This window comes from Pan troglodytes, chromosome 1 (genome assembly GCF_028858775.2).
Source record: "Pan troglodytes isolate AG18354 chromosome 1, NHGRI_mPanTro3-v2.0_pri, whole genome shotgun sequence".
Taxonomy (NCBI): Eukaryota; Metazoa; Chordata; class Mammalia; order Primates; family Hominidae; genus Pan; species Pan troglodytes.
The window spans coordinates 89,483,798-89,496,048 of NC_072398.2; the positions used below are offsets into that span (position 1 = coordinate 89,483,798).

At 41.7% G+C, this 12,251-nt stretch overlaps 1 protein-coding gene across 1 annotated transcript; it reads left to right on the top strand.

The window, feature by feature from the left end:
- The first annotated feature begins 7,797 nt into the window (after nucleotides 1–7,797).
- CRP (C-reactive protein) lies at nucleotides 7,798–10,204 on the top strand. Its single transcript, XM_001170732.7, has 2 exons — nucleotides 7,798–8,065; nucleotides 8,355–10,204. The coding sequence occupies exons 1-2, from the start codon at nucleotides 8,005–8,007 to the stop codon at nucleotides 8,966–8,968; spliced, it is 675 nt and encodes a 224-aa protein (XP_001170732.3). The 5' UTR covers nucleotides 7,798–8,004; the 3' UTR covers nucleotides 8,969–10,204.
- Nucleotides 10,205–12,251: the final 2,047 nt, after the last annotated feature.

A 12,251-nucleotide genomic window follows, 5' to 3' on the forward strand; every position in this document is an offset into this window, starting at 1 on the left:
TGACTGTGAGTGTCCCCAGTAACTGCTGCTCCAGTCGGCATGTGAGTGTTGCCTAGACATTTTCTCTTGTTTGCTTAACAACTCTACTTAGTTATAACGTTTTAAATTTTTTACACATAGATTTGACTTGCTTATACTTTATGTAGGATTTTTGCATCTATGTTTATAAATGAGAATGGCTTCTCATTTTCTTTTTTTTGTACCATTTTTGTTTGGGTTTTGTGGTAACTTGTTACTGGATTCTTAAAATAAGTCAGGTAGCTTTATTTTCTTTGCTCATTTTTAATTCTCTATCTTTTTATTGATACTTTTCTAACACCTGTTGATTCTCCTTCCTTTCTAGGATACGTATACATGATATCTGGAGATTTTTCAAATTTTTTGCCTTATCCTAATTATCAAAGTCCTTGCCATTGTTTAGACATGGATCTTTTTAATACACCCTGCTTGGTATGCTGTGGCTCTTTTGATCTGATCACTTACTTTTGTTAACTACTCTAAGATGTTTTAATATTATTTCTTTGATTATTTTCCTACCTCCAATCTCAATGTTTTCTTTCTCTGAAATCCTTTTTTTTTGAGTATCATAGTTTTGATTCCCAAGATTTTTGTCTTATTTATTTTTTGTCTATACTTTGTATACTCTGAATATATTGATTATACTTCTCAACAAAAAACTTCTCTATTGGCTCTTATATTCCGTTTCCTATCAGTATATTTGTTGAGTGAACTGCCCCCTTTTCATGGTATTAATTCTCTCAGCATATCTATGGATGCCATTCCTGTTTTCTGTAGCCCATCTCTAGGGATTATGAGGAATGAGCCAGAAATGCTGGCAGGGTGTACCACTAATTTGTCTTTTGAATGTGGGAGCATAGGGTTCTCTCCTGGATGTCTTCAGACTCCTTGGGCAAGGTCCCACCTGTCAGGCCAAAGGACTCTGATTGCTTCAGATTAAGAGCAAATGCTTAATGCTTGGCCAAGAGGCATGGTAGCAGTGACCCCTTAATCAATCTCTCTAATACTTTGTGCCACTTGTTTCCATTGTCCCTTTCTTTCTAGCATTCCCCAGAAACACTTCAAATTTTTATAGTGGACCTTCCTCTGTATATGTTCTGGGTTATGATTTCTTCTATTAATATAATTCTTCTGCTTTCTGACTTCCAGAGATTCTTCTATTTATTTCTGTTGAATGAAACTTTTTTTTCTGGCACTACATTAATTTATATTAAAAAATGCCTTTTTTCTTATTCATAGGAATTGAAGCGGGAAGATGATATTAGTGTTAGTTCTCAGTCCACCATTAATGGAATTTGTCTTCCATGCTTTTTCTGCCATTCCTTCAGTTATTCCTTCATCTATTCACCCTACAGCACTACTGAGCACCAACACTGTGCCAGGCTTTGCAATAGGCTGGCTTTCAAGAAAGAAATGCTATTATCCATAAATAAAAGGTCTGAATTTCCTCTCATTTTATCTAATAGAGATGATGATGCTGTATTTGCATCAATCTATGTGTACAGTTATTCTTGACCTTAGATTATCTTTCTTAGTTGCCTAGCAAAGGTTAGAGTTGTAATGTTTGACCACCAAATAAGTAAAACCAACTGGTCTATGTACCAATAATCAAACCTTCTTGGCCTCATTCCCATAGTGTTTGACATAGAAGTACTAGCTACATAACTTTGAGCACTGCTCTTTATAGCTCCATATTTTATCAGTTTTTGATTCCTATTAATTTTATTACTGACATACCTTTTACATCTCTCCTCTTCTCTGCATTCCTACTGCTTCTGTGCTAGTTTTGAGTCCTATTATCTTTTTTGTTTGTTTGTTTCTTTGAGACAGAGTCTCTATCTGTCACCTAGGCTGGAGTACATTGGCGTGATCTCGGCTCACTGCAACCTCTGCCTCCCAGGTTCAAGTGTTCAATCACATTATCTTTAACATAATTTGTCTAGTTAACTGGCTTAATGCCTGATCTCTAGAAAATGTTCCTAAGATACGTCTTGGTTTAATTAAGGAACGAAGACCCACAGAATGGTCTCCCAATTTATAATCTTTCTCACACCAATATATTATTCATATTGCTGCCAATAAAAATTCTAAAAGACTCTACTCTTTCCTTGTTCAGGAAACCTTCGAAGTCTCTCACTTGCTTAATGTGAAAGACCATAGGCCCAAATTTTCTATAGATTATTTCAGTAATAAGTTTATAGAAATTTTGGCAACAGAGACAAACAACAATACTTTACAAGTACAAATGTAACTATTTTGCTGATAAAGCAGAACAGCAGTTCTAATAGTGATTAGGAAGTAGTAAATACCAAGTAGAAGGTACACTAATAAATTAACTAGGATAGAGTGTGAATAAAAGAATGACTTGGTACAATCTGTGGATTAGGGATATCTTAGAATTTTGTCTTGCAAATTAATACAATTTTGGACTGGAAAGATACTAATTTACTAACGTGGACAATCATGGTTATAGAGATTCAAATAAGCTTCTCAGAGTTTGTGTACAAAACAATAGAAGATGAAATTTGGTGGTAACCATTGCTCATATTATTCTCTTAGTTTTGAACCTCCCACTTCAATTTTTGTGGCTCAGTTTAAATGCTTCCCCTTGCATAAAACCTGTGCTTCTCTGGAAGGATTCTGGTGGCAAGGACACCAGTGTATGTATGTATTCAGGGCAAGTGATGATTGGTTTGGACACACAATGTCCTGGATTCAGGGTGTTATTAGGAAGGCATTTCTGTTTGTCAAAAGTTAGTCAAATGTAAGTATCATAATACCTGCTGAAATGTGTACAGTAAGTAAAAAGGGAGTTTATTGGTTAATGAACCACAGAAGATGTGAGGTGAAGCTGGCATCAGGTGAGACTGGATTCAGAGACTCAAACAATGTTATTGAGGCATGGTCTATCTCTCAGCTCTACTCGTGAGTCAAGGATGGTGTATTAGTTGGTTTTCACACTGCTGTAAAGAACTACCTGAGTATGGGTAATTTATAAACAAAAGAAATTTTAAATGAACTTACAGTTCCACACGTTTGGGGAGGACTCATGAAACTTACAATCATGGTGGAAGGTGAAGGGGAAGCAGGCATTTTCTTCACAAGGCAGCAGGAGAGAGACAGTGTGAGTGGGAGACTGCCAAGCACTTTTATTTAAATCATCAGACCTCGTGAGAACTCATTATCATGAGCACAGCATGGGCAAAACTACCTCCACGATCCAATCTTCTCCCACCATGTCCCTCCCTCAACTCATGGGGATTACAATTTGAGATGACATTTGGGTGGGAACACAGAACCAAACCATATCATTCCACCTCTGGCTCCTCCAAAATATCATGTTCTTTTCACATTTCAAAACCAATCATGCCTTCCCAACAGTCACCCAAACTTAACTCATTTCAGCATTAACTCAAAAGTCCAAGTCTAAAGTTCCATCTGAGAAAAGGCAAGTCACTTCTGCCTATTAGCCTAGTAAAATAAAAAACAAGATAGTTACTTCCAAGATACAGTGGGGGTATAGGCATTGGGTAAATGGTCCTGTTTGAAATGGGAGAAATTGGCCAAAACAAAGGGGCCACAGGCCCCATGTAAATCCAAAATCTGGCAGGACACTCATGAAATCTTAAAGCTCCAAAATAATCTCCTTTGATTCTTTGTCTCACATCCAGGGCATGCTGATGCTAGCGGTAGGCTTCCATGGCCTTGGGTAGCTCCATACTTGTGGCTCTTCAGGGTACAGCCCCTGTGGCTGCTTTCACAGGCTGGCGTTGAACACTTGCAAGCTTTTCTAAGCACAAGGTGCAAACTGTCAGTGGTTCTACCATTCTGGGGTCTGGAGGACAGTGGCCCTTTTCTCACAGATCCACTAGGCAGTGCCCCAGTGGGGACTCTGTGTGGAGACTCCAACCCCACATTTCCCTGCTGCATTGCCCTAGTAGAGGTTTTCTGTGAGGGCTCCATGCCTGCAGAAGACTTCTGCCTGAACATCCAGGTGTTTCCATACATCTTCTGAAATCTAGACAGAAACTCCCAAAGCTCAATTCTTGTCTTCTGTGCATCTGCACCCTCAACACCACTTGGAAGCCACCAAGGCTTGGGGCTTGTGCCTTCTGAAGCAATGGACTGAGCTATATACATTGCCCCCTTTTAGCCATGGCTGGAGCCGCAGCAGCTGGCACACAGGGTGCCATGTTCCTGGGCTGCACAGAGCAGCGGGGCCCTGGGCCTTGCCCATGATACCATTTTTTCCTCCTAGGCTTTTGGACCTCTGATGGGAGGGGCTGCCATGAAGATCTTCTGAAATGACCTGAAGACATTTTCCTCATTGTTTTGGCTATCAACATTCATCTCCTCATTACTTATGCAAATTTCTGCAGCCAGCTTGAATTTTTCCCCAGAAAATGGGTTTTTCTTTTCTACCACATGGTCAGGCTGCACATTTTCCAAACTTTTATGCTCCCTTTCCCTTTTAAACATAAGTTCCAATTTCAGATAATCTCTTTGTGAACACATATGATTGTATGTTTTCAGAAAAAGCCAGGTCACTTCTTGAATGCTTTGGTGCTTAGAAATTTCTTAAGCACCAAAGCATTCAAGAAATCATGTCTCTTAAGTTAAAAGTTCCGCAGATCTCTAGGGCATGGGCAAAATGCCACCATTGTCTTTGCTAAAACATAGAAAGAGTGACCTTTACTCCCGTTCCAATAAGTTCCTCATCTCCATCTAAGGACACCTCTGCATGAACTTAATTTTCCATATCACTATCAGCATTTTGGTCAAAACCATTCAACAAAACTCAGGAAGTTCCAAGCTTTTCCACATCTTCCTGTCTTCTCCTGAGCCCTCCAAACTCTTCCAGCCTCTGCCCATAGTCGGTTCCAAAGTTGCTTCCACATTTTTAGGAATCTTTATAGCAGTATCCCACTATCCTGGTACCAATTTTCTGTATTAGTTTGTTTTTACACTGCTATAAAGAGCTACCTGAAACCGGGTAATTTATAAACAAAAGAGGTTCAATTGACTCACAGTTCTGCATGACTCGGGAGGCCTCAGGAAACTTACAATTATGGCAGAAGGCAAAGGGGAAGCAGGTACCTTCTTCACAAGGTGGCAGGAGAGATAGAGGGTGGGGAGGAACTGCCTAACACTTTTAAACCATCAGATCTTGTGAGAACCCACTCACTAAAATGAGAACAGCATGGGGGAAACCGCTCCTATGATCCACCCACCTCCCACCAGGTCCCTCCCTTGACATGTGGGGATTGCAATTCAAGATGAGATTTGGGTGAGGACACAGAGCCAAACCATATGAGATAGAGAGTGGTGGGACAGAGGACCACTTCTTTTAGGCAGAAAGCCTTGAAATTATTTCACTTTTAAACTAGGAGCAAGAATTCAGGAGGAAGTTGGCTGGGCATGATGGCTCATGCCTGTAATCCCAGCACTTTGGGAGGCTGAGGTGGGCAGATCATGAGGTCAGGAGATTGAGACCATTCTGGCTAACATGGTGAAACCCCGTCTCTACTAAAAATACAAAAAATTAGCTGGGTGTGGTGGCATGTGCCTATAATCCCAGCTACTCAGGAGGCTGAGGCAGGAGAATCACTTGAACCCAGGAGGCAGAGGTTGCAGTGAGCTGAGATTATGTCACTGCACTCCAGCCTGGGCGACAGAGCGAGATTCCATCTCACAAAAAAAAAAAAAAAAAAAAAAAAAAAAATAAGAAAAGAAAAGAAAGAATTCAGGAGGAAGTTATAAACTGTGTTGAATGTTGCCAAGAAGCTGGGTAAAATAAGAACAGAAAATTCATTATTAGATTTAATGAGAGAGGTGTTTGTTTATGTTGGCTTCACTAGAGTGGTGAAGGCCAATGCCTGATTTCCATGGATTGAGGAGGGAACAGGAGATGGAAAATAGAGGTTGTCAACCCACGTAAACTTTTCCTTCCTTCCTCCCTCTCTCCCTCCCATCCTTCCTTTTTTCTCTTTTCTTTCTTCTTTCTCTAAAAGATTAAATATATTATAGTATGGTTTTGTGGAAATGATCAAGTAAAGATGAATAAATTAATAATACAGAAGATAGAGAGGATACCTATAGGAGCAAAATTCCTTGCATAGTCGACAGGGTCTGGGATCCACTGAAGAATTGCAAGGGTTGGCCTTAGATGTAACACAGGGAGAGCTCATCCCTTTTAATAGAGGAAGACAGAAAGGCTGGTACATTGGGTTGTAGGAGGATATATAAGGATATCAGTTAGGTGTTAAGAACAGAAAGACTGAGTTAAAAGTGATTTAACAAAAGAGGAGAGTATTTCTCCTTTAAGTAAATTTTCAGGTAGGCAGCCTAGAGCTGATGCAGTGGCTCCATACCCAATTATCCAGGCTCCATCTATCTTGTTGCCATGCCAACCTCAACATGCAGCTTACACTTGCTGGCCTGAAAGTGAACTATTCCATCTCCTGCTATCATGACTGAATACTAGTCAAAGGGAAAAAGGGGGAAGTGGGAGGGGAAAGCACATACCTTTCTTAAAGAGCACAACCTAGAGATGGTCCCTATTCTGTTCATATCTCGTTGGCCTTAATTTAATCACATCATCACTGCAAGCTACAGTGGGGGCTGGGAAATTTGGTGTTTGAGGGGATGACCAAGCGCCCAACTGAAAATGTTATTCTTCTCTTATGAGAAGTAGAGAATGGATGTTAGGGAATGGCTAGAAGACTCTACTACAAAGGATACGGTGGTTCTTTTCTGATTGCTTCTAACTTCTCAATGAAAGGTGAGTTCATCAGCTGAATGAAAGAATAAATGAGATTTTGGGGACTTGAGGAGCAAGGAGAAGGAGTATAATAGTCATTTTGAAGAGTGAGTTAAGTAGGGAACTGTAGTAAGATTGACAGACAGTGTGGAGGGATTACTTGAATCTTGTGAATAGAGGAAAGAGTAGAATCAGATTATCCTGACTCCTGCCTGAAGCTTTACATATTCAGAGAAAAATGTTGGAAGAAACTTTGATATAATGCTATGTCTGTGATCAGGCACACATTTCACTGGACTTTTACTGTCAGGGCCGTCATTTAGTGCCAAGATGTCTAGAGAGTTCTTAATAAGTGTACTCAATTGGCTGAGAAAATGTGTCCATGCAAAAAACCAAACACCGCATGTTCTCACTCATAGATGGGAATTGAACAATGAGAATACTTGGACACAGGAAGGGGAACATCACACTCTGGGGACTGTTGTGGGGTGGGGGGAGGGGGGAGGGATAGCATTAGAAGATATACCTAATGCTAAATGATGAGTTAATGGGTGCAGCACACCAGCATGGCATATGTATACATATGTAACTAACCTGCACATTGTGCACATGTACCCTAAAACTTAAAGTATAATAATAATAAAAAAATGTGTCCATGGCTCTGGGAGGAGCATGTTTGTTTTCCTCATTTCCCAGTCTGTAAATAAGCAAATTCTGAAAGGGGTTAGTGATAATGTCCATCTCCAGAAGCTGTCAGATTTCCTTTGTCAAACTCTATGATTTGGGCTGAAGTAGGTGTTGGAGAGGCAGCTACCACGTGCACCCAGATGGCCACTCGTTTAATATGTTACCATTTCCCATTATTTTCGCAGGATAGATAGCCAAAGTGGAGCCCTGAGAGATTTCTTCATTTTTCCTGTCATAAAGAATTGGTAAGTCAGTAGTCATAGGAGTTTGTAATAAATAACTCACATTGATTTCTCTGTTCTGAAATAATTTTGCTTCCCCTCTTCCCGAAGCTCTGACACCTGCCCCAACAAGCAATGCTGGAAAATTATTTACATAGTGGCGCAAACTCCCTTACTGCTTTGGATATAAATCCAGGCAGGAGGAGGTAGCTCTAAGGCAAGAGATCTAGGACTTCTAGCCCCTGAACTTTCAGCCGAATACATCTTTTCCAAAGGACTGAATTCAGGTCCTTGTATCACTGGCAGCAGGACGTGACCATGGAGAAGCTGTTGTGTTTCTTGGTCTTGACCAGCCTCTCTCATGCTTTTGGCCAGACAGGTAAGGGCCACCCCAGGCTATGGGAAAGATTTGATCTGAGGTATGGGGGTGGGGTCTAAGACTGCATGAACAGTCTCAAAAAAAAAAAAAAAAAGACTGTGTGAACAGAACAGTGGAGCATCCTTCATGGTGTGTGTGTGTGTGTGTGTGTGTGTGTGTGTGTGTGTGTGGTGTGTAACTGGAGAAGGGGTCAGTCTGTTTCTCAATCTTAAATTCTATACATAAGTGAGGGGATAGATCTGTGTGATCTGAGAAATCTCTCACATTTGCTTGTTTTTCTGGCTCACAGACATGTCGAGGAAGGCTTTTGTGTTTCCCAAAGAGTCGGATACTTCCTATGTATCCCTCAAAGCACCGTTAACGAAGCCTCTCAAAGCCTTCACTGTGTGCCTCCACTTCTACACGGAACTGTCCTCGACCCGTGGGTACAGTATTTTCTCGTATGCCACCAAGAGACAAGACAATGAGATTCTCATATTTTGGTCTAAGGGTATAGGTTACAGTTTTACAGTGGGTGGGTCTGAAATATTATTCGAGGTTCCTGAAGTCACAGTAGCTCCAGTACACATTTGTACAAGCTGGGAGTCCGCCTCAGGGATCGTGGAGTTCTGGGTAGATGGGAAGCCCAGGGTGAGGAAGAGTCTGAAGAAGGGATACACTGTGGGGGCAGAAGCAAGCATCATCTTGGGGCAGGAGCAGGATTCCTTCGGTGGGAACTTTGAAGAAAGCCAGTCCCTGGTGGGAGACATTGGAAATGTGAACATGTGGGACTTTGTGCTGTCACCAGATGAGATTAACACCATCTATCTTGGCGGGCCCTTCAGTCCTAATGTCCTGAACTGGCGGGCACTGAAGTATGAAGTGCGAGGCGAAGTGTTCACCAAACCCCAGCTGTGGCCCTGAGGCCCAGCTGTGGGTCCTGAAGGTACCTCCCGGTTTTTTACACCGCATGGGCCCCACGTCTCTGTCTCTGGTACCTCCCGCTTTTTTACACTGCATGGTTCCCACGTCTCTATCTCTGGGCCTTTGTTCCCCTATATGCATTGCAGGCCTGCTCCACCCTCCTCAGCGCCTGAGAATGGAGGTAGAGTGTCTGGTCTGGGAGCTCGTTAACTATGCTGGGAAACTGTCCAAAAGAATCAGAATTTGAGGTGTTTTGTTTTCATTTTTATTTCAAGTTGGACAGATCTTGGAGATAATTTCTTACCTCACATGGATGAGAAAACTAACACCCAGAAAGGAGAAATGATGTTATAAAAAACTCACAAGGCAAGAGCTGAGAAGGAAGCGCTGCTCTTCTATTTAATTCCCTACCCATGACCCCCAGAAAGCAGGAGGGCATTGCCCACATTCACAGGGCTCTTCAGTCTCAGAATCAGGACACTGGCCAGGTGTCTGGTTTGGGTCCAGAGTGCTCATCATCATGTCATAGAACTGCTGGGCCCAGGTCTTCTGAAATGGGAAGCCCAGCAATACCACGCAGTCCCTCCTCTTTCTCAAAGCACACTGGAAAGGCCATTAGAATTGCCCCAGCAGAGCAGATCTGCTTTTTTTCCAGAGCAAAATGAAGCACTAGGTATAAATATGTTGTTACTGCCAAGAACTTAAATGACTGGTTTTTGTTTGCTCGCAGTGCTTTCTTAATTTTATGGCTCTTCTGGGAAACTCCTCCCCTTTTCCACACGAACCTTGTGGGGCTGTGAATTCTTTCTTCATCCCCGCATTCCCAATATACCCAGGCCACAAGAGTGGACGTGAACCACAGGGTGTCCTGTCAGAGGAGCCCGTCTCCCATCTCCCCAGCTCCCTATCTGGAGGATAGTTGGATAGTTACGTGTTCCTAGCAGGACCAACTACAGTCTTCCCAAGGATTGAGTTATGGACTTTGGGAGTGAGACATCTTCTTGCTGCTGGATTTCCAAGCTGAGAGGACGTGAACCTGGGACCACCAGTAGCCATCTTGTTTGCCACATGGAGAGAGACTGTGAGGACAGAAGCCAAACTGGAAGTGGAGGAGCCAAGGGATTGACAAACAACAGAGCCTTGACCACGTGGAGTCTCTGAATCAGCCTTGTCCGGAACCAGATCTATACCTGGACTGTCCAGGTCTATAAGCCAATAAAGCCCCTGTTTACTTGAGTGAGTCCAAGCTGTTTTCTGATGGTTGCTTTAGAAGTTGTGACTAACTTCTCTAATGACCTTTGAAATCAAGTCCCTGTAAGTTTACACTGCCCATTACACAACATATCCATGGCACTTTAACCTGTCCAAGAGTCCTCTGAAGGGATTCCCTCTGACAAGCACAGTCCCTCTTTTGAGATAGCTGGCCATTCATGTAGGGCCAGTTGTGGGGGTTTTAGTACTCTCATTCTATCATTATTCCAATTTGAGGAGCAAAAACTAAAGATCATTGAGATCCATGGATCTGCTGCCAGGTTCAGTGACTGGAATGCACTTGCCCCAGCTGGTTCAGGTTCTTTGTAGAAACAGACCCCTCAAAGATGACAGCAGCTGGCTTCCTCCAGAAGTGTCCTTCAACACTGTCTTTCAGTACTAAGTGACCAGTAGAAGTTACTCCATAAAGACCATAGCCAGGAATGAATTATGGGGCTTCCTGCATATCAAATGGTTACCTAGGGAAGGCATATGGTAAACTAGTTAAGCACAGAGGTTCTGGAATCAGACTGCCTAGGTCCAAGTCCTGGCTTTACAACTTGCTAGCTATGTGACCTTAGGTGATATAACCTCTTTACGCCTCAGTTTTCTTACCTACAAAGCAGGAGAAATAATAGTAATTAGCTCAAAGGGTTGCTATAAGAATCAACGAAAATCATGCAAGCAAAGCACTTACTACAGTGCCTGGCACATAGTAAGCTCTTATAACAGTTTTCTGGTATTATTCTTATTAAGCCATTTTGTATTATATCCATAAATGTAGATTCATAAAATACATAAAAATACAACTTGGTAGAATTTGTCTTGGTTGGCAGCAGTTGAAGCTTCTCATTTGCTAAGAATTAAGTTTAGAATGTTAGAAGGGTGAACAACAAGTCTTTGAAGCCATTATTTATGAATATTGACTTGTCTAATTGACTTTTGATAACCATTTGTAAGCATAGAAGCTAAGGATACATTCTCAGACAAAAATGAGAGTGCAAATATTCTCTGTTGTCCAATTAGGGCAGATCCATCCATCCTCACATTCAGCTAAGCAGAAGAGAGGATTGACACTCTTTTCTAGTTAAATAATCCGGATACGTCTTAATTATAGAAGGCCATCCCAACTCCCCAGGGATGTAGGTTGAGCTAATATTTTCTTCAGAATTCAGTTGCTTGCATCTTACTATACATAGTCTGGTAGACAGCCTCTGGCCTTAATAATTTGAGCCAGGAAAATCTTAACAGCTGGTATTTGCATTCAGAGAACATTAAAAAATCTTAACAAAGCATTCGTAGGATGTTTAGATTTAAGCAATTTAGCCTACTGGTGGGTACATCAATGTAAACTTGTTGGAAAATGTATTTCCAGGTAACTGGTGAATTGTCATACCATATAGAGCTATTAGATGTAATCCAATTAAATGTTAGATGACATCTGCCAAAGAAGATGATTCTGATTTGGGCATGTTGGTTCTAAGCAATGATTTTTTTTTTGCAGTAAGTGGAGATTAAGATCAAACATCCACCATGGCCACTTCTAGCTGATGCTAATAAAACCATGTTGTCAGGACTGGTTTTCTGTTAGAGTAGGGACCATGGATCCAATTTTTCCAGAAGTAGAATCAGGCCTCAAGGAATGAGTTAAAAAGACATAGGGACAAATGGTCTATAAAACCTATAATAGAAAGGAGGTGAAAGCGGGGTGGTGGCCCAGTGCCTGAAGAGATACTGCAGTGCATTTACAGGCCAAATAAGAGAAAGTAGACCAATAGTATGAATCAGAGATGATGGAGGCTGCTACTTGATAGATCACTTTCTTTTTGGAACTGAAAATAGCCATGTTGGTATAAAGGTTAGGGCCAGGCCTGACCCTAATGTAAGCGCCTTAGCATGGGATGCGATATGGAGACGTGCAGATCAGAAACCTAAAATCTCCCTGTGTCAGAAAAAAATGTTAGCTCACTGGCCAGGCAACAAGCCTTGCACACTTTCCAAAAAGAGGTGGTCATGGAGAGAGCATTGTTAA

Excerpts from the sequence above, each read along its gene's own strand:
- CRP (XM_001170732.7), top strand. The coding sequence starts at position 8,005 with ATGGAGAAGCTGTTGTGTTTCTTGGTCTTGACCAGCCTCTCTCATGCT. Across the intron at positions 8,066-8,354 it reads TCATGCTTTTGGCCAGACAG|ACATGTCGAGGAAGGCTTTT; the intron begins GTAAGGGCCACC and ends TCTGGCTCACAG.